Raw genomic sequence first — 22357 nt, forward strand, 5'->3', positions numbered from 1 at the left:
ATTTTGCTTAATGGTCTGACGAGCTGGCGCGCCACAGCTTTAGGGTAATTGCGGGAACCAATCATGAGTTGCACTGATCTCACTATGCCATCGTGAGACTTGTTTAGTCCGATGATACGTGCCATGGACCAATCATTACGAAACCCTCCCTCTTCCATTACATGAACAATATCACCTACTGACACCTCTTGGGTTTTGTTAGGCCATTTTTGTCTTACTTGTAGGGTATGTATGTACTCATTGCGCCATCTGCGCCAAAATTGGTTGGCTATTTCCTGAACCACTCGCCAGCGCTTGCGTGAGTAGACATCAGCATCAGTAAAGTTAGCTGGAGGAGGCAATGTCAGTTGAGATTTCATAGTTATGAGTAGGTTAGGTGTTAATGGAAGTTGATCGTTAGAAACACTTCCTAGAGGTCTGCTATTTATAACAGCCATCACTTCATAGAACAGGGTTCTTAGTTGTGAGCTGCTTAATCTACCACTATGTTTCTGGCCCAATCCTCTGAGAATGGTTCTGGCAGACCGTATAAGTCGCTCCCACACACCTCCCATATGACTTGAATGTGGTGGGTTGAAGATGAATTTTATGTGGGGGTGTGAAGAACTCAATGAACCTTCTAGATTCTTTGCTAAGTCGTTGAAGGCTCCAATGAAGTTTGTGCCTTGGTCACAGCGTATAGTGGACACTGCTCCACGAATGGAGATTAGATTGCGGAGAGCATTAATGAACGAATCAGAAGTCATATCTTCCAGAAGTTCGATGTGAACAGCTCTGGAAGATAGACAGGTGATCATAAGCCCATAAGCTTTTCTTTCCTTGCGGCCATCCTTGACAATAAATGGACCGAAACAATCAATACCACAGTGGGTAAATGGTGCCGCTTCTTCAAGTCTTTCGGATGGAAGAGTTGCCATCTGAGGAATTGTAGGCTTACCACGTATTTTCTTACACTCTACACAAGTTTTGATGATTTTGAATACTTCAGATCTTGCATTTACTATCCATAGACCATGGGATCTGATGCAAGCTAGAGTGGGTTCTCGGCCTTGATGAGCCGAGAGTGTATGATGGTGAAAAATCAGTAATGTGGTGATATGAGCAGATTTAGGTATGATGATTGGATGCTTTTCATTATAAGACAGTTTTGTGCATTGCTGAAGCCTCCCACCAATGCGCAGAATGCCTCTTTGATCTAAGAAGGGGTCTAGCTTGATCAAACTGCTAGACTTTTTGAGAGGGTGATTGGCTTTGAGCAGGGCAATTTCTTCAGAGAAGTATTCAGATTGAATTTGTTTTAGGATGACCTGCTCTGCATCATGAAAGCTGTGTGACTGCTTCATATGCCTCCGGATTGTGGCGATTGCTCTGATGGCTCTATTCCAATCAGAGAACCCCTTGAGGCGTTGGTCAAGAGAGAAAAGGTTTTGCTGTGCTGTAAAGGTGGTTGATGATTGTTTGACCTCCGCATCATCGGGATTGATATACACCTGAGGTTGTGGAGGCAAGATCATTGGTTCAGTCCAGAGGAATTGAGGACCGGTGAACCAATCGGATGAATTAAGTTCCTTAACACTAGCACCTCTGGAACTAAGATCTGCTGGATTTTTGGTGGTTGGAACATGTTTCCAGTTTTCAATATTTGACAGATTGCGTATGGTGTCTACTCTGTTTGCTACATAAGTATGAAACCGCTCAGCAGTATTGTTGATGTAACCTAAGACAACAGTGGAGTCTGAGTAGAAGTGAGATGTGATGTTTGGAATATCTAATTCTTTGAGATATTTGTTGACAGCCCTAACAGCGCCCGATGCTGCTTGAAGTTCTAGTCTAGGAACTGTCACTTGTTTCATTGGTGCAACTTTGGCCTTGCTTGAGAGCAGTGCTGCATGCACTTTCTTGGTTGAGCCGACCAGTCTTAGGTATGTGCAGTGACCATGTCCAGCAGTGCTGGCATCGGTGAATGTGTGCAACTGGGCAGATTCAATGGAGCCAAAGTCATGAGGGGTGATACAACGAGGTGTGGTGATTTGACTGACGTTGGTTAAATCAGATTTCCAGGCTGACCATTTGTTGAGAAGTGATTGCTTGAGTGGAGTGTCCCAGTCAGAATTATCGCGACAGGATTCCTGAAGAATGATTCTTCCTTGAAGTGTGAAGGGAGCTATCAGCCCTAAAGGGTCAAACACAGAAGCCACTGTAGACAGGACACCTCTTCGTGTGTCTGGCTTGGTTGAAGATTCATGATGGAATGTGAACTGATCTTGCTCGGTGTCCCATAGCACACCAAGAGATCGTTCTTGTGGTAGTGGGTCGGAGGTGAGATCTAGGCTAGCTAGTGTGCTAGCACACTCACTCCTTGGTAGTTGTGACATAACTGCTCTACTGTTAGAGGCTATTTTGTGTAGTCTCAGCTTTCCAGTTTCACAGAGTAACCTGGTTTGTTTGATGAGAGAGATGGCTTCTGCCTCACTGGGTACGCTTGTGAGGCCATCATCGACATAGAAGTTTCGATGAATGAAGTGATGAGATGATGAATGAGTGGGTGCTAATGCATTGTATTGATCAGCTAGGAACCTGAGACCATATGTGGCACATGCCGGTGAAGACCTAGCACCGAACAGATGAACAGTCATCTTGTAAGTTACCAGACTCCCACCTTCATCATACCATATGAATCGGAGGTGATCCTGGTGCTCTGGTGTCACCTTAAATTGGTAGAACATTCGCTCAATGTCTCCCAGGAAAGCTACAGGGTGCTTGCGAAACCGTAAAAGTATACCCTGGAGGTCATTCATGTGTTCAGGACCTTGAAGTAGAAAATCGTTGAGACTAACTCCTCCTACCTTGGCCGCACAGTCAAAGACAACTCGGATACGATCAGGTTTTCGAGGGTGAAATACACCAAAATGAGGGATGTACCAGGAATCACTGGAATCATCAGGTGCTCTAACTGCTTCACCCTTTGAAATAATGTCAGTCATGAATTGGTGATATTGTGTCTTATAATTGGCGTCCTTTTTGAATTTCTTTTCCAGAAGATGGAATCGATGAAGTGCTGCAGACTTTGTGTCAATATGTGGTGGTTTAGTCTTGAATGGTAGAGGCATAGTAACCCTTTTATTTTTCATGGTAGTTTTTGTTTTCATGATGTCTAAGAATTGTCTGTCTTCAATTGATAGACTTGGTGTGTCATCGTGTGAGTCAGAAAAGTCTGCATTGTACATATTGATGAGCTTGGAAAGCTCTTTGGTTGATTTTGTTGAACACTGATAAGTCACAAGCTCTCTGCCATTTGGCATTGGTTGATTTACTAATGTGGCATATGTTGCACCTTTAGAGTTCAGTTTGCCCATGACCTTCCAACCCAAAGCAGTTTTGATTGCAAATGGTTCATTTTTGTTATTTGTAGTCAGAATTTGTTGAGGCCGATATGCCTCCATGAAAGTATTGCCAATGAGTAATCCTACAGGTATGTCATGATAGTTGTCAGGTAACTCATCTGCTACACGCAGTAAATGGGGCCACCTTTGCAGCTTGTTTTTGGTTGGAATTTGCTTGCTGTCGATAGGTAGTGTATGGTGTGAGTAGCAAGAGGGTAGTGAGTGTTGTTCTGTGCCTCTGTAGGCTCGGACATTCAAACCAGTTACAAGATCGCTTTCAAGCTCTAATTTGTTTGAGGTCATAGTTGTAAGGTCAATTTTAGTTTTTATTGTGTCAGCATTCAGTTTTGCTATTGTGTCATGAGTTATGTATGTCGTATCAGACATGGAATCAATCATAGCATACACCAAACATTCTTTCTTAGGGCTTTGCTGAGTAGAAACCCAAACAGGTATTACCCATGACAGGTTTTCGACAGCAAGGTTGTGCTGGTTTGTATTGCTTGTGTAAGTTTGTTTATTATCCTCTAGTCATTGATCATTGGGCTTGTTTTGAGGGTTTTGTGATTCAGGTTTGTTACCTTGAGGTTTTATATCTGGCTTTTCAGATTTTGCTTGGGATGGGTTGTTGGGAGAATTTGTGTTTGACTGGCTTTTGCTTGATTGAGAATTAGATGCTGTCCTCATCTTATGGAGGGCAGTTGGATGTTTTCCCTGGCATCGGTTGCAGGTAGCGGGATTTTTACAGTCTCTGGATCTATGATCACCAATTAAGCAATCATAGCAAAGTTGTTTGCCTCTGATGAATTCATGAACTTCAGCGAATGATAGGTTGTTCAATTTGCCGCATACCAAAGTTTTGTGGTTGTCCATTTTGCACAACAAACAAGCGTGTTTGTTTGGTCCAGCCTGCTTGGTGGCATTGTTTGGTCCCGCTTGTTTGGTGGTGCTGTTTGGTTCAGTTTGTTGAGTGGCAAAGGTTCTCGTCGGTTTATTGGTTTTAGAGTTATCATGTGCTTCCTGTCTTCTTTCGTGATTTGGTTTTTTATTGGTGGCATGCAAGGTTTTTGACAGTGAATTTTGTGCTATATCACAATGGTGTGACAGGAACTTAATGAATGTAGTGAGGGGAGGGAACTTTCCATTGTCCCGTTCAAGTCTAGTGGACTCATCTGTCCATTTTTCCGCAATCTGGAATGGTAGCTTGACTATTAGCTTCTTGTTAGCAGCTTTTGTGTTGAGGTTGATGTCTGCGGAGAGACCTGCGACAGATTCAAGCAGATCCATGAAATCCTCTAGGGCTTCTCCATCCCCAGATTTAATCTTTGGCCAATTTTTGAGTTTCTCTAAATAGGCTTCAGTTATCTTTTCACCTTTGCCGAATCTATCATCTAGCTTAGCCCAGGCCAATTCATAAGAAGCCTCGGTCTTCTGTCTGTAAAGACCTTGAATAGCCTTAACGGCTCTACCATCAACAAACTGTCTCAGTTTCAACCATTTCTGACCTGCTGAGCTTCTAGAGACATTAAATGCCTCATTGAAGGCTACTTTCCAGTCCTGGTACTCTAAGGGATCACCAGAAAACAAAGGAGGTTCAGATGGGCGCTGTCTCACCAGGTTTATTGCTTCGGCATAATCATCAGGTGTGAAGGCCGGTTGGGAATTGACACTGGAAACAGTGATCGGGCTTTGGTAAGCAGTACCTGAGACCTCATGGTTTGGAGTAGTACGTTGTACAGCTGATTGCTGTGGGTGATTAAACACTGGTGTGTAAGTGGTTCGACGATGTGTCTGTAGAGGTGTTTGAGGATATGCAACAGATGCAACTGCAGGTTGGCTAGAAGTGATTAGAGCATTGGATCTTGTTGTTATGGATGTAGCTAGTGTATTATCTAGCTCTCTAGATGTATGATAGCGCGGTTGAGCTTGAGGAGTGTTGGTGATTGAGTCATGAACAGGATTTGACAAGAGCGGCTGGCAATTTAGAAGAGAATCAACACGGTGGTTGTCTTCTTCCATGGCTTGATTAATAACTTGTTCTTCAGCTTGAGCAGCTTCTATTTCTGCCTGAAGCTTTTGTTGCTCTATGGCATTGGAAAGTTGGCTGGCCTCTTGTTCTAGCTGCTGAGTAACTCTAGCAGCTTCTAATTTCTTTGATAAGAAGGCCGCTCTTGCTTGAGATTGCACTTGCATGATTTTAAGCTTTGAGCTAGAGTATGATGAAACGGATGTTGATGCTAGTGATGGAGAGTGAGATCTTGTATGAACAGAAATTGGTTTATCTTCAGGATGAGCATAATCAAAAGCTTTGGCCTTGGCAGACAGTTTACTCATGCGCTCTAAAGCTTGGCTGATTAGTGTTTCACTATCTGCCTCTATTCGATCCATAGTATTGCGTATTTTTAAATCTGGTTCCAAATCACCTAGCATAGAGCGCCATGCACTGTATGTTTCTACCAAGTTGCGCTTAGCTTGAGCTACTTGATTTTTGTACCCTTCCAAAATGTCATATGAAAGCTCTTTTTCAGATAAAAACTCGGAGTGTATTGTTTTGAAAAGTATGCCGCAGTTTTCTATCTCATTATTTAACTCATCATGTTTAACCTTTATCTCCACTCTTTTGAAAGTTTGATTTTCAGAATCTGAATTTTGGTGAGTTTCACCAGGCTGATTACTCTGAGACATGACTTATTTGTTCAGAAAGTATTATGGTTATAATCTGAGGAAACACAACTCCAAGAGTTTTAATGACTGCAAACTTGCTTGTTGGTAAACAATGCTTGCTCACTCAACGCAGCCAGTGAGCACAAACGCAGGTCAATAGCGTAGTGGTAGGTAAGGAATGATTGATGTGAGACCCTAGCTATGCAAAGCAGCATATGAGTAGAATTGAATTGATGACCTATTGCCCTATGTAAACACAACACGCTGCCTTTGTGCTATCACTATACAATTACTGATGTTACAGTAATTTAAAAATGTAAGCAAAACAAAAGAATAAGCTGAAAATACAGCTTAATAGTAAAAGTTGAATATTAAATCAAATTTTCACAACGTTGTAAATTACGATTTAATATGCAATTGTAGATCAGCCCAAGTTAGGAAAATGGTCAGTTAAATCTAAAGCTACTATGATAGTGTACAACTTATCGGTGGGTGACAGTTCGCTGCTGGCTCTGGCTTTGTTGTGTAGCTCTGGCACTGGGTGGCTGGCTCGTGAAGATAGTTGTACACTGGTGGTAGTCACGGATTTGTTATCCTGATACTGAAGCTTTCCTGGTCGTGTGATCGTGTTGCTTGATGTGTGGTTGGTGTGTGTTAGCATAGGCTATGGCTGGCCTTCTTTAGAGTTTATGAGATTATGTCAATGTTTGTACTCGGCTCAGACGAGTAGGTAAGAGTTTCACTGTAACGTCTCCCTTGGTTATTGAGTGGATGGTAACAACTGATGCTTTAAGTGTAGTTTATTTGTTACACCATAAACACCGTGAAACTACAATGTGTTATAAAATGGTTAAAATATGGGAATCAGACATAAGTTGTGTAAAATAGCTTGATATAAAATGCAATAATATAATGACAAGTATGTTGAAAACAGGCTTATACATCAAATAATACATGTGTGCACGGATGTAGCAGAAATTCATTAATTCAAGTTTGACTGAAAGAACAATATTGATGTAAATGATGATTAAGTAAAAACATACCTCTATCCCTTCTTTCCAAGAGAGAGTTAATTTATATCTGCATTGTGTATATAAGTAAATGGAAAAGTAGTGACGTTGTAGAGGTCTGGAGTATAAATGAAAGTCTTCTGTTGTTCCAAAGAAATTTATATCACTTGGAATGAGTGAATCAGATGTTTATCGAAAAATTAAAAAAGGCATCAATATTGTAATAATGATGAAACAAAGGCAGCAGTGATTTCATTTAGTTTCGTTGTTGAGTGAGGCAATTCGTTACTATAATGTATGTGTTGGATGAAGGTGAGATGAATAGACACTGGTTTGTGCGTAATGCTATGAATAAGTTGGCAGCAATGTAACAACAAACAAGTTTACGGAACTGGTTATTTTTAGCAAGTATAATCATGCTGCTCTATTAGCCTAGTGATACATATGTAACTCATATATAACTAGCTACTCAAGATAGTTGACGCATCCACATTACCTTCCAGAACTTGCTAAAGCCCTGCCCTCTAGGGTATAAATACGAACAAACTTCTGTATGTATGGTTACATTGATTCTTGTGCACATTTCATGCAAGACAAACTACAACCTTCTCTGGATCTTTTATAAGCGTTAGCTAGCTAACAATTGTCTGCACTACACCAGCATTTACAGTGCACCAGCAAGCGTCATTCTCAATCAGTGATCAAGGAGGCAATCGTCTACAGCGCACTAAGTTAGCTTGTTTTTTTTTAGTGCTCTCTGCACCAGCAGAAAAGCTGTCTTCCAGGCCATTTTTGCATTACAGAACCCAAAAGAGGGGAACTTTTTAAAACCAGTAAAAACTTGGAGTTGCGATCCCTTCAACAGGACTAGACAACTTCTTTTAACCTGCTAAAAGATCCATTTTAATTTATTTTTAAATATACAGTAACTTAATTAGCATTAATACGCTTTTTGCCTCCTCTCTGCTCTACTAGCTACATGTACCAGTTCAAGTGACGTTACTCCACAGGCATACTTGCCAAGTAGTTGAGAAAAAAAAAGCGGGAGATTGACGGTAAATGTAGTAGTTAAATCTGAAGCATAGACTTCTTTGTGAAGTTTTTTCTTCTTCATTGGTACCTACATAGGAGGCCCTTCTATGACTTTGTTCAATGTTCAGGTACTCTACTATCAATGTGAAGTCATGGTCTTTTGCCAATGATACGTCACAGCTCCATGTATAATCTTTGTTTGTTGATGAAAAACTGTAGAGCAAATCGCTAGACATCAATGTTGCTAAATCTGAATAGCCCAGGTTTTATGGCAGGAATACGGTTTAATAGCGATCTGTTTCATTGTTGCTAACTTTTTATGATGATGCAAGCTCGCAACTAGTAAACAAAGGGGACAAGTAAAAAGAATAAACCACTACTTTTATTGAAAAAGCTTGAGGAAAACGGGAGATTTTGTGAAAAAGGGAGACTGACTTAAAAAACTGGAGGGTCCCAGCCAAACCGGGAGACTTGGCAAGTATGTCCAAAGGTATGTACGTACTGTATAGTAAACAAAATTTCATTTTTCTTTTCGATGGCCATTAAATGGTCGAGTGTGCGAGAGGCCGCTTTTGAGAACTGTATCGCTCGGCCTTTCTTATCGAATTAGGTTGAAAAATATTTTAAGCAAACGATTTTAAGTATTTTATGAAAACGAAGACAGGAACTGATAAGTGATAAAATTTTAGTGATAAAGAGTGGAAATTCAATAAAATAGTTCAAAACACATACTAAAACTTAGCTTCATGTGTGTGTTTACTGTTTAGCAAGCTAAACTTATTTGAACTCAAAGTTTATGTTATATTATCCTTACCGTACGTACTGCATTTGGTACACACATCATAATGTTGCATTTTATTGTAGATCATAACCAATAAATACAATACAGTTACTGTAGGTAACTATAGTTACTAAAGTTAACATACTATTTTGTTACTAATTTTCAATATGTACAACATTTTTATACATCTTTACCAGAGGATGTTTGCATTGCATAATTATAATGGTTTTCATACGATTTTTTTTCACCGAACAATGCCAACCCTGGAACGAATGAACATCGTCTCATGAGGGTGCACTGTATACGAAAAATACAAGGCCAGCCTCCCTTAAACGTCACCTCTAATAAACCGCCACTATGGAAGAAAGGTTGAAAAAGAGGGGGCCATGGCGTTCAAATACAGGTTTTACAGAATGTTGTTGGTTATATTAAAATTCATGGAAATAATACAGCTTCTAGAGAAATCCTTGTACCAGGAAAAAATATTACGAATTGAAAAAAGCAAAGGTTTCTTGAAAAATATGAATACAACATTGATGAAATTCAGACTGCGAATCTTATGATGACAAATCGGACATAGGGTTTGGAACGAAAAATCATTTGAAGGCAGTGTTCATGCTAGCAGTTGCTTTATGTGGGTATGTTGTCATGGTTGTCAATAAAGATTTTGTCCTGGCCACAGGTTTTCAACAACATTTATCACGATCTTTGGTCTGAGATCAGAAAAAGTTAATGAATATTTATAACATTTTTTACCGAAAACTAAAGGCGTATGTCAAATAAGAATTAATATGAGGTAAGCGTTAGGTATAGCTAATACCACTAACAAAAGGATACCGAACTTCAACAATTTGCAAGATGACAATGTAAAGCCACTACATACTTGTACGGGGTGTCGAGCAACGTCTGTAGCATGTCACTACATCCCTTGACACCAGAAGACCGCCTCTTGGCAATGGCCTTGTAGAATATCTCTTTAAGTTCCAGATGAGCTGCGTCTCGCCTCCTCAGTTTGGGTACAATCCAATGCAGAGAAGAGGGCAGGAGCCAAGCCTCTGGACAGAAGCCCTGATCCAACACGTTGTAGAGGTTGGCAACCTTCTCATCTAGTACAGATCTGATCTCTGACCCTAAACATCGATCATTCAAATTTCAATGAAGTTGTCTATCCTAGGAGAAGATAATAATGTGATCACACATTCATCTTGATTGTTTGCAATTGATAAACAATTTGAATAGGCAATTTACCAACCAATCATAATGCTTAAAAACTACGGATAAAATAAGACAATCTAAACCAACCAATAGAATGTGTTCATGTGTGGTCAAACAAGACCTGACAACAATAAACAAATGCAGCACTGTAGTAGGACATAGAGCCTGGTTACACACTCGTCCAACCAAATTCGTTTCTTGCGTTGATGACAAGCATTGATGACACATTGGCTATATTTTGTCGATGTGTCGCAACGTGACGAACCATATTGGCCTATATCGGCATGGATACAACTCACAAAGCCGTAATTGGCTAAAATAATTGATTCTACTATTAACTACAAAACCTTAATTCTATTTTGTTCATTTTTAATTCGAGCTAGTTTCATCTAAAATTCAAAATTGAACAGCGATGACAAGAAGGCTTCACCCAAACAACTACTCCTGTATTAAAAATAATATTGCATCATGTAACAGAGTTAAAATCATGTGAAAACAGTTAGAGCAAAACAGAACTGATCACAGAATCTATAGATAAATCTTTAGTAAATAAATGCTTTTTTTATAATTTGACTCAGATTGTGAAGTTTGAGAATTTTTGTTTCACAAGCTAGTCTTCATCTTCTTTTTATGCTATTGCAATGTAAATAGCTGCAAAAAAACACATTTCCATGACTCATCATATATGATTCGTATTAGATTATAAATATGCTAGCGGTACTACAATAATGACGATGAAAAATCCACTAAACACATCTGGCTTTCACACCACTGATGCCAATTCTTACTGATCAATTCATTTATCAAAGCTAAGTAGTAATGCTTTTTAGCAATTTAGTAGCGCCGGTGAGTGATGCAACAGCAAATATACAGTATATGCTCGTCAGCTATGCGTTTCATTGGTGTGTGGCCAGGCTTTCATTGTGATGGACAGTGGTTGAATGACCATAAACTGAGGACTTATTGCACTGAGTTGCTGTCTCTGTGCAACACTGCAGGAATTACCGCACTGAGGTGCTGCCTCTGCGTAACACCAAAAGACTTACGGCATCGAAGTGCTGCCTCTGCGTAACACCAAAAAACTTACGGCATCGAAGTGCTGCCTCTGCGTAACACCTAAAGACTTACGGCACCGAGGTGCTGCTTCTGCGTAACACCAAAAGACTTACGGCATCGATGTGTTGCCTCTGCGTAACACCAAAAGACTTACTGCATCGAAGTGCTGCCTCTGCGTAACTCCAAAAGACTTACGGCATCAAAGTGCTGCCTCTGCGTAACACCAAAAGACTTACGGCATCGAAGTGCTGCCTCTGCGTAACACCAAAAGACTTACGGCACCGAGGTGCTGCCTCTGCGTAACACCAAAAGACTTACGGCATCGAAGTGCTGCCTCTGCGTAACACCAAAAGACTTACGGCATCGCAGTGCTGCCTCTGCGTAACACCAAAAGACTTACGGCATTGAAGTGCTGCCTCTGTAGAACTTACCGTGTAGACAGTGACTGGCAGTCATAATGATCATCTCAGAAAGTGCAGTAAAGAGATCTACAACAAGAGTAATGCATCAGCAAGATTGAGATATAAATATCACATATTTCGATAGTTTACTTCACTCTCAAGTTCAGTCTGTAGAAGCTAAAAAGCTAGTTGATTTATTAATCCTTCATAATACAGTAGCATCAGACAGGAGCATTAAAAGAAATTTCGGCAGAGCGGCCTGTTATAAATTTTTGCAGCAATATAATGCGAAGGGTGATTCAGAACTCGCGAAAATAGCCATCCACCTATATACCAGATGTTTAATCCTAAGCCAAGTTTGTGAACCAAAAAAGATCTGCTGTGACAAGATTTAGTAAGCCAAAAATGATGAGCTAAGGCTTGTAGAACATACCTACTTGACCACTCTCCCCCCACCTAGTCAGATACTCTCGCACTTCTTTCTCTATCACACTCACATGCTCCTTAAAATTGGCTACATTAAGTCCCCCCTTGAACATCTTCTTCTGCTCGAGGAACACCTACAAACATATGGAACACCTACAAGCCCAAGGAACACCTATAAACACTAGTAACACATAAAAATCACATAAGGAACACATATAAACATCATATAAGGAACAATAAAAACATCACACAAGACATGATCTTCACACGAGGAACAACTATGAATATCGTATAAAAGTAAAGATGATGATGTAAGACCCTCAATACTAATAAATAGCAATGCCCTTTTGTGACATATAGGATTATGGTGTTACAGTTCGCAAAACGAATTTAAATGTCAGATAAAGACTGATTAACGTCAGTATCATATGAACATGTAAAAGTTACATGTGATTATCTACAATGATTTGGGATCAACTATTTAGGAAAAAGCAACTAAAAACAAAAAAACTCCAGTAAACTTTGGACTCTGCTCAATGCAACTGTTAGAACAATGTTTGTTAGGAAAAGTGTAAACTGAATATTAATGATATATTGACATATACTTATAACAACCCTATTAAAGTACCAAATGACTAAAATCTACTCAGTGTCATGTTTCAACAACTAGACGCAATTTATTAACTAAACAATTTGACTGTCGCTATTGAGTAGAGTGAATTGCTGTTTAGTTGATGCAGTCAAGCTAGCCTCTTGATGGTGTCAACCATCTGCCAGGCGTACTCAACAATACCCCTACATGTGGTAGATTAGTAGACTTAGCAGTGCACAAGTGATACATAATTCTGAAAGTCTAACATACCCTAGGACACTTATGTATTCGTCTCATCTAACTTTCGCGTTTTCGCGGAGTCATCCTTTCGAGAAAATTTCATGTGCGAAACTAAACTATCATAGCGAACGAGCGAAAACGCAAAATTAAATAGCTTTGTTCATTGATAGTCAGGTCTGTATTCACTGGTTGCAGGATAGGGTGGCTAATGTTAGGCGACTAGTTATGAACACCTAGGGTGTGGAGGGGGGAGGGGGGCGATGTAAGCCCCAACAGGTTTCTTTCATGTAGGGCCTCAGCCGCGCCTCTCGTGTGAAGTTATAAACAATTTTATCGGAAAGTATCAAATATCAAAACATTTTTCTATTTTTTGAGATTTGTTTTATTTTAGGTGATGTGAATGACTAGACATTTTTAAATTAAAATAGGCAAAACTTGACCGCAGTTAAAACGCTCAGAAAAAGACATCTTTTTCTTTTGAACGTTTTAACAAAGATCAATTTTGCGGATTTTATTTTAAGTTCATTCGGAGGTGTTACGCTTTTGATGGGACATGGCCAAACGGGTGTTTGGTAAAACTTAATCTTTTGTAAACCTTTGTAAAAGTCGTTAACAAGAATATTTTGCCGCTGATGATGATAATAATGACACCTAATAACTACTAAAAGTTGATGTTTGTCTCTATGGCTTGGAATGAAGTGATATTCTACAGCAATAAAAACCGTGTCCATGGCCGTTGGGCAAATAACTTTTCGAATAAATGATGTTGAGGTCGAGTTATCTGAAGCAATTTATCATTGCGTTGGAACTGACCAAACAAATCCGTTCGAATTAACCTTGTGTTTGAGATGAAATGTTACATTTTATCCGAGGGCGAGTTATCCAAGTTGGACTGTACTTAGCCGTGAAAAATTCCCAAGAGGTTGGGGGGAGGCTATGCCGGCCAGCCGCTCCAGGGAATACGGGCCTGTTGATAGTCCAAGAAACAAATGACAGCAAGCGATCAAATTGCATTATCGACCTTGCCCACACCATTCTACCTGCGGTTCACAATTACAAACTAGTCGCAAATTGAATTTTTTTTTATCGGTGAACTGAACCTGAGGAATCTAATTATGTTTGTTCCACTGCATATATTTTCACATCACTATATTTTCGCACTCATCAGAGCTGCGAAATTAAGTTGCTGCGAAATTTTACTCTGTATGCTACTCACGAAACTAAATACTAGCGAAATATAAGTGTCCTAGGGTAGCATCGTAGAGCTACTACAAATGTAGTAAAATATCTGATAATCATGGATGGAACAAATCTTGATTTAAAAAAAAAACTTAACTGATCAGATGTTTTAGATTTTAATCGATTCTTTTGCTGTTTATGATTCGTTAGATAAATTTGATCGCTTCGCTTATTTTTGCTCACACAATTGGCTGTATATCGCATTGTACATTAGAATGTTGGTGAACCCACTTCTCAGTATTAGTGACTTACTTGCTTTAATCTGTCAAATTCTTATACTTCTTGCAGTCAGCAAACAGTCATAGAAGATCATAATGTGTAAACTATTTGTAAATTAGTAGAGCTGCTAGCAGTTTCACACTAAACACAAATAAAGGCCAAAGACAGGAAATCATGATTAAAATAGCAATGCAAAGTTGCAATGCTACATTTGAACTAAGTCTGCCAGGTTCGACCACGAAAATTGATCTCTTGTTTTTTGTAACACTTCCAAAGTTAACCTATAATCAAGACTAGTTGGTTTGAGAAAGGGAGGAGGGACTTACATGATGCGGAACATCATAAGCGACTCCTTTGCCAAACACTGGAGTCACCAACTTTCCATAAACGTCTTCAGCATTAAGGTCCTCATTTTTACTGTTAAACAGCAGTGAGCTGGCTTCATGTCCGACCAGGTAAGTGAAGTTCTTACCAGCCATTTGGAAAGTGAACACAGGACCATACTGCAAAAAAGACCTAGTAACATGGTAACCAAGGAACAACTTCATTTTCCAATCTTTTCCATAGTGAAGTTTTATTACAGGTGACGTTCAATTAGAGGGTAGCCCTGTGTTTTTCAATTGGCTGGTCAGAATTTTAGGAAAATATATTAAACCCTTTTTTTTATGGGTGAAGCGATGCTAATGTCACCTATATTTCGCACTCTCCTTCAGGCAGAGCAATGCCATCGGCTTCAGCATTTTTGCAAAACAGTTTTTCATATACGATGAAGTACCAAACTGAATTAAACAAGAAACTACTTTTATTATAACATATTAGCCGGATACAGCCATTAATTATTTTGAAGGTGTTGCTTTTAAAGTTTTAAAGAAAAAACCGTAAAACTTTGGTGTTAGAAAACGGATTTCAATATGCCATAACAATGGCTGCTATTACGTTGGACGGTGTTACTGAGGAGTATTCTCATCGTTCATCAAAACGCTTAAAAGTCTTCAAGACAAATTGTAAACTCCATTATTGATGAATCTGAAGACAATGGATCAGATTTAGACCTTAGTGACTTCGAATCAGCATGTACATGTAGTTCTGATGATTGTGACAGTAAATCTTCTCAGGTAAACGTCACTAGAACCATGGCACCCACTACAGCAACAACGAAAAAATGGTTATTGATGTAACATTAGTAATAGTATAATTATTATAAGCAATTGATGTTATTATTATCACAACACTAAATGAATTTCCAGAGTTGCACGGGTAATAAAAAAGTTTTTGCATATAAAATTTATTTTTAATTAACATCTGCCCTATATACAGTATTTACAATTCTAAAATTTAAATGAAGGTATTCATTTATTTCTGTGTGTTCCCGGGAAATGCATAATTCAAATATTCGAAAGCTCGAAGCATAGCTAAATCAGATTGTTGAAAAACATTTCTTACTTCTTATGCTAGGCGTTCGCTCAAAATAGCTTATAACCAGTGGCAGGTAATGTAGTTGTCATTGGCTAAGTTGCTTCACCCAATGAATTTGAATAACTTAAGCTAATATTTTAATGTTTACTATAATAAGAGCCATGACTGTTCGAAGCCAGCTAAGAACATTAGAAAAAAAGTTTCATCTCACATGAACCAAGCCTGTACATTTGGATGCACAGATGTGAAGCCACGCACACTATCACTACAGCAGCTACCTTGCCACGCTTCGGAATAATTGTGAATATGAACAGTACACACCATGATCTCTCATGGCACATTGGACTGCAAGCATGCGGTCTTCAATCAATCGCTATTAACAGGACATACGAACAACAAACAAACACTTGTTTTTATAGATATACTAGTTGAATGTCCGGCGTTGCCTGGGTAATAAAAAAGCCTCTGGACAAAAAATTGATTTTTATTTAACACATACAACATTTACCATTATAACTTTTAAACTTCATACCATGGGAAAAGTGTCTTTTGTGCAGTTCAAATGAATTAAGAGAAAAAAGAAAACAACTGTGAAGGTTTTTAAATGACTGTAACTTTTAAATTTCATATCATGAACGAAGTGTTTTGTTGAAATAAATTAGGAGGAAAAATAACAATGTAAATGTGTTTGAATGCAAGTATGAAATCATTAGCAAGTAATGAAAAAATATAGTATGTTTTGCTAGGATTATGATGAAAATTTTTTTGGTATACAATTATAAGATTTTAGTTCGTTTCAGTGTTGGCATCATAAGGGGAAAATATCGTATAGATGTATAAAGTGGTATAGAAACCCATAGTAATTATCTACTGCAATCACTGCATGGTAAAAATCATCAAAATCCTCATCATTAAAAAATAGTAACAAAACAGTATGTTAACCTTAGTAACTATAGTTACCTACAACAAGTTTAGTGCATTTTGTGGATATGATCTGCAAAAAATGTAACATTACAATGTACTACATACAGAGTTCTTACCTTCAAGACAGATGTGTAACATATACGCCAAATCTAACATGTATAAATTTAGCTTACTAAAAACACACTTGAAGTTTTAGTATGAATTTTAGGATTTACTTTTAACTAAAATTTCATCCCTTATCTGTTATATACTCTATATATCTGTTATCCTTTTTACTATAACGGATGATGCTGAACTGAGATATAAACGCCAAATTTCAATTTCGAGATAAATTATTGTTGATATCGTTTTGCGGAAAACAAAATTAGCACTAGTACGGCGAGGAAGGAAAAGCGTCATGTTTCATAGAGTTACAATTAATACAGCATTTAGCGCGTGCAATCGAGAAAAAAGTTTATACAGTATATAGTAAGAGCTATGAATCGTAAGAGCCTTTGTAGACTCATGGTTAGACAATTGGATAACCAACATTCGGTTGTGTTCTTCGCGAGTTCAAATCCAGCATGCAACGAGCTTTTAATTCCAAGATGTTAATAGCTATAACTGGACATATCGGACTACAGACACACAAACTTAGAGATTCATATTAATAGATTATTAGTGATATTTTGTGAAAACTTTTTCCTAACAAATTTCTATTATGGGTTCATAAAGATCAACGAATGTCAAAATAGCGGTCAAAAAGATGTGGCGTTTAATTGAAGGGTGGCACTGTATTTTTCAACCGTTCTTCTATAGTGGCGTTCTATTAGAGGTGATGTTCAAATAAAAGCGGCGTTCAAATCAAGGTTTCATGGTATGTTTGTTTACCAACACCATTCAAACAATCATGGACAATTACTTATCCAAAACACAAAAACACTGTGTGAGTAGTGTAACCCCAGGCGGAATATTGCAGAAGAGTTATAACGTTTACCTTCTTCCTCATGCGCAGTAAAAAGTCCACCGGATTCTTGTTAAACTCGATAGCACAACCCAAAAAAGGCAGATAAGATGGAATAATCGGCGGGGCATTCTGACCAGTCTGCTGTAAACAACATTTCCAGAAACATATTAAGACAGACATAGTTTTTACCATTTGTAAAACAATCAAACAGCATTACACACAGCTGGATTGGGCATGGCGAGCTCTAGTTACTTCGCGGTTTGGTTAGGCATTTGTCTTTAATACTAATAGTACCATGTCTAACAGCATTTCAACATGACGAAAATAAATAAGTGATTATAAAGATTTGTGTTATCCAAACAAAGTTCAAACCCATAAACAGATCTGGATAAAACTCAACATCTCATACAAAAGCTATTTGTAGCGAATAAAAGGATTTATTTTGGAGTCATAACATACAAACATTTACAACTGCGAGGTTTAAATGGTTTATTACAACTATTTGTAAAGGGTCTAAATGGAATTATAAAGGTTTCATTACATTTATTTGGGTGAATGCACTTTTTCATTGATGTGCTGGAAAGAACTAACTCGGCAAAAATACTTTGTTATATAATTCCATTTTATTTAAATTTTTGCTAGCTTTTTTACTTTCACATAAGAGATTCTGATGCTTTGAGGAATTTTAAAGATTATATATATATAAAAAATTACTGGGAAATAGAATATAATATTTTGTCAAATTTGTATGATGAAGCGACTATAAGTTTAGGTTTCCGAGCGTAAGTCAATTTTTGTTGTAGTTAAGCATGGGACTAAGTTTTTTAGAAAAGGTTCAATAAAGCTTCGCATGAGATAATTACCAATCAACTAATAAAAATTGTAAGCTGAAAATATGAGCTTTGCATTTATTGTCGTACACACTTCTTAGTTGACATTGTTAGTGTATAACGCAGTAATGATTACACAAGCGGCCTGTGGTATAGAAGGCACATATAGTGTACAAAACAAGAGTGAAAATAATGGTATCGCGAGAGTTTTGAGCTGATTGTATTTATTGGTTAACCTGGAGGTTGTTTACCTAGTTACTCACAACAGCAGAGCCAAGTTATCCCAAGAATATTTACCAACTGGTCCTGAGTATATTAACACTTATTTCAATTGGAATAACAATTTGCTTTAAGCAATCAAATAGTAAATCGTCTAAAACAGTTTATTATACTTTCGCCAAAGTTAGTGTTGAGGACTTTGTCACTTCAACTTTTTGTAACATTGTTGGATGTTCATGTGCATATCCGGTATATCTGCTTTACAGTTTACATTTGTTTTGGTCATGCAAAACAAGGGCCAGCTTGGAAATTCAAAAGAATCCTCACACGAGCTCGTCTCAGAACCAGTCATAGTGATTATGCTAGTCACAAGCCACGGTTGTGTTTTCAAGCTCTGGAAATTAACATATTCTATCAAATATATCACATGATCAAGACTGACTAAAAGAGCTTTTTTCCTTGAATGGCCAATTGGTTGGGAATTATCTCATTGATGGAAGCCTGCGCTAAGATTGAACTTTTTTTGAAACTCTCGCAATGTAGCAGGCCTTGAGATCCACTTGATTAAAAAACAATGAGTACTTCGACTGATGAGCTCTTGAATAGACCTTGAGTTGAAGACCCAGTGCAGGGTGCTTGACATGTAAACCCACGAGGTTCAGTTACTGTGTAGATATATGCCAGTTCCGTTAGCATGGATGTGGTCCTGGAGGTCGATGACAATAGTGAGAATGCATCCTGGCTCGTAAAGTACATGCAGTTGGATTACTTATATATTAATGTTGCTGAACTTGAGGCTGTTGCTCGAAGGATTAACTTGGCTATTGCATAGTTTTGAAATCTTTACATTGGTCATAGATGCGTTAACATTTGTTAATTGGTGTCGACAACCATAGAAATTTCTAGACCGGTAAATTTGCTAACTGGTGGCTCTCACAGTCGTAGTCTGCTGCACATGTGGTCGCTCAGTTGTTCAATGTTGCAATTGAGTGAGGACTGTGTGTTGAGCTGTTGATTGATAATTCAACACATGTTTTGTCAGCAAAACCGTTTGTTGACGAATAGGAGTTTCTGTTCAATTCCGAATCGGGTAGAAACAACCAGATAAGAGAATGAGCCATTACCACATTTTGGTATGTGGTGAAGGATCCTTACCACCTAAAAAGGCTACATTTTGGTATGGGGCGCCTTAGAAGGAGTTGGAGGCTAATTATGTTTTTTCAGCTTCGCCTTCTAGGTATCCATGGCAGATACCGTTTGACATCAACCTTCAAGTGGGTGACGAAGGACTTGCGAGTCATGTTAGAGTTGGTTACAAAATGTGCATGAAACCTTTGCTATTATCATGCACCAAACATTGGGCGCTCGGTAAAATTACTGGAGTCATGTCTAAATACAGTGTGTGTAGATGACTTGCCTAGGCATGTTCAAAAGTATCGTTATGGTGCTGATAGAAGTACTTGATTGTCCACCACAGAGTTGTTGGACACAGCGAGACACCACTAGTTAAAATAGGCACTTTCAGAGGGGGCGAAACTCCGAACAATGCTGTTGCTAGGCAACCAGCTGGTCAGGAGCTATTTGATGGTCCCTCTAGTGATGATTAAGTAGATATTGGGCAGCCAAACTTCCTGACCAATAAATATCAACTTGACGAGGCACAGCAGCAAATGGGTGAGGCCAAAAGGTCACTGGTGAGAGAAGATGTGTTGTATGAACAGCCTGTACAGCTCAAGCAGTCACTGTCTGTGCGATGGCCTCTTACTTACTTTGACGAGTGTGTTTGCTAGTTTCGAGAGAAACTGAGAAATGATGGATGTTCATAATCTAGTGCATTAGCCCACATGCTTTGGTCATGCAGAACAGATAACTGCATGCGCAGTTCATGAAAGTGCTCATGTGAAAACCCATCATACCGACTCTGGTAGTCACAAGCTACGATAGTCTTTTCAAACTGCGAATTTTCACTTTGGCTTGAATATGCATTCTCGAGACTGTTTGATGCAGTACAAAGGCGGTGACTAAGCAGAGGCTGGAGAGCCATCGAATTTGACAACAAATGGTCATAATATCAAAGATATGCCATTCATCCAGTATTTTTTATCCCGGCACAATTGTGTAGTAGGGGTGCCCGCGAGTCGAGTCCTTGACTTATTGGTTAGTCTTAATCAGTACTGCATCCAACAAGGTGTCATACTGCCAAATTTATTTTACAAACATATCTAAATAATACATAGAAACCAAAATAATAACTTACATATTCTACTCATGTGTAGGGCTTGTTGCTATTAATAGTAATTATTTTACGAAAACCAATTTTTAACACAAAATAAACCCTGCATAAGCGAACTGCTTCATTATTTATAAACTGCATTAGATAGTTTATATCACAATTGATATCAACTATTATTTTATGGAGTTTGCCGGTATTTGTACCCATCTACACTTAGTTTAGGCTTGCTCATACCTTTACCATAATATGGTATTGATACCTTTACGTTTTGCTGGGTTGCTTTCCGTAAAAGAAGAACGGCTATGACAATTAGGATCAATGTGGTGATGGTAGTCAGGTTGCATCCGGCAAATAGATCGCCACTTTTGCTATTGATGCCTTCCGATATGGTAGCAAATGTTTGCTGAATGTAGGCTGAGCTGCTGGTGCCAGCCATCGCTTGTACTAGGTACTTTGCTGACCAAAGTAACAGTATAACGCCTATTTTGTACACAACATTGAATTGGTGAAACACGTTTGTCCACCAATTTGTGCTAATAAACCGCATACTATAGTAATATTAATCTATTACGCCAGTAGCAACTTAAAGATTCCGAGGTTGGGATGGAGACACTTTTCTATTATACCGTCGAAAAGAAAAATCCTACGCGAATGCAAAAACATCCAAAATCAAAGTTCATTTAAATATAAACAAACAATATTAAATTAAAATAATCAATTAAAAAATTTTTATGCAAAGATAACATGCAGTTTGTTGTAATTTTAAAATCGTTTATTTTAACAAACTGCGTATCAATAAATAAGATTTCACCCCATTCGATCCCATTGGCTCTTGATAAACAGCTGATGAAGCGGTATACACGTGCTCACCCATTGTGCAGTTTCATTTTAATTTTGCCTGTACAAGCAAAGCGAAACCAGATCTCTACAAATCCAGATTCAGAAGCGTCTTCACTGGATGTGAAACGGAAAAAAAGATAAACTCATTTTATAGAGTGCCTTTTTAGATTTATTTTTTAACATATTTAAACAAATCTAAAGTAATTATTTATTACATAAACGCTTTTGCTACGTTTCTATGCAGTTAGATTAGAGTTTATTTTAAGCGAACAAACATCAAATTATCTTAAACTGTTTGTTAGGCTTTTGCAGACGTCTGTATCAAGGCCTCCTGCCCGTTTGTCGCTGCTGCTTACTGTAAGTCATAGTGTCAGGTTGATGTTATTCCATATTTTTGAATGTTGTTGGTAAAACTGAGTATTCCTCATTCAAAGTGTAACCTCGATAGTTGCAAACATCCACAGTATATTTGAACGTTAAGAGGTGTTTTGTTGTAAAACAAAGTTTTGTAATCGATTAGATAGATCTACGCCTTAGATAACTTTACCTAAACCTTAGACCTTTGCTGGTCCATAGTAAAAAGTGGTATGACCTAACCAACTCGTAGCATACTTGTCATTTAGTTCAGTACGCGGAGTCGCGGTTACATATCGTCGCAAGTTCGCAAACTCATAGATTGACGTTAGTGTTT

At 38.3% G+C, this 22357-nt stretch overlaps 2 protein-coding genes across 2 annotated transcripts in view; one reads left to right on the forward strand and one right to left on the reverse strand.

The window, feature by feature from the left end:
* The window catches only part of LOC137410523 (lanosterol 14-alpha demethylase-like), a 55747-nt gene extending 34397 nt beyond the window's left edge, over positions 1 to 21350 (reverse strand). Inside the window, exons 1-6 of the mRNA XM_068095953.1 lie at positions 21086 to 21350; positions 17575 to 17685; positions 14585 to 14761; positions 11976 to 12102; positions 11573 to 11629; positions 9754 to 10000 (exon numbers count right to left, since the gene is read on the reverse strand). Of these exons, the coding sequence (XP_067952054.1) occupies positions 9754 to 10000; positions 11573 to 11629; positions 11976 to 12102; positions 14585 to 14761; positions 17575 to 17685; positions 21086 to 21262 (896 nt within the window). The 5' untranslated portion in view covers positions 21263 to 21350. The remainder of the gene's footprint in view (positions 1 to 9753; positions 10001 to 11572; positions 11630 to 11975; positions 12103 to 14584; positions 14762 to 17574; positions 17686 to 21085) is intronic.
* Positions 1 to 22357, forward strand: part of LOC137410522 (lanosterol synthase-like) — a 294280-nt gene that overhangs the window by 229705 nt on the left and 42218 nt on the right. The window lies entirely within an intron of this gene.

Source organism: Watersipora subatra, chromosome 1, assembly GCF_963576615.1.
Source record: "Watersipora subatra chromosome 1, tzWatSuba1.1, whole genome shotgun sequence".
Taxonomy (NCBI): Eukaryota; Metazoa; Bryozoa; class Gymnolaemata; order Cheilostomatida; family Watersiporidae; genus Watersipora; species Watersipora subatra.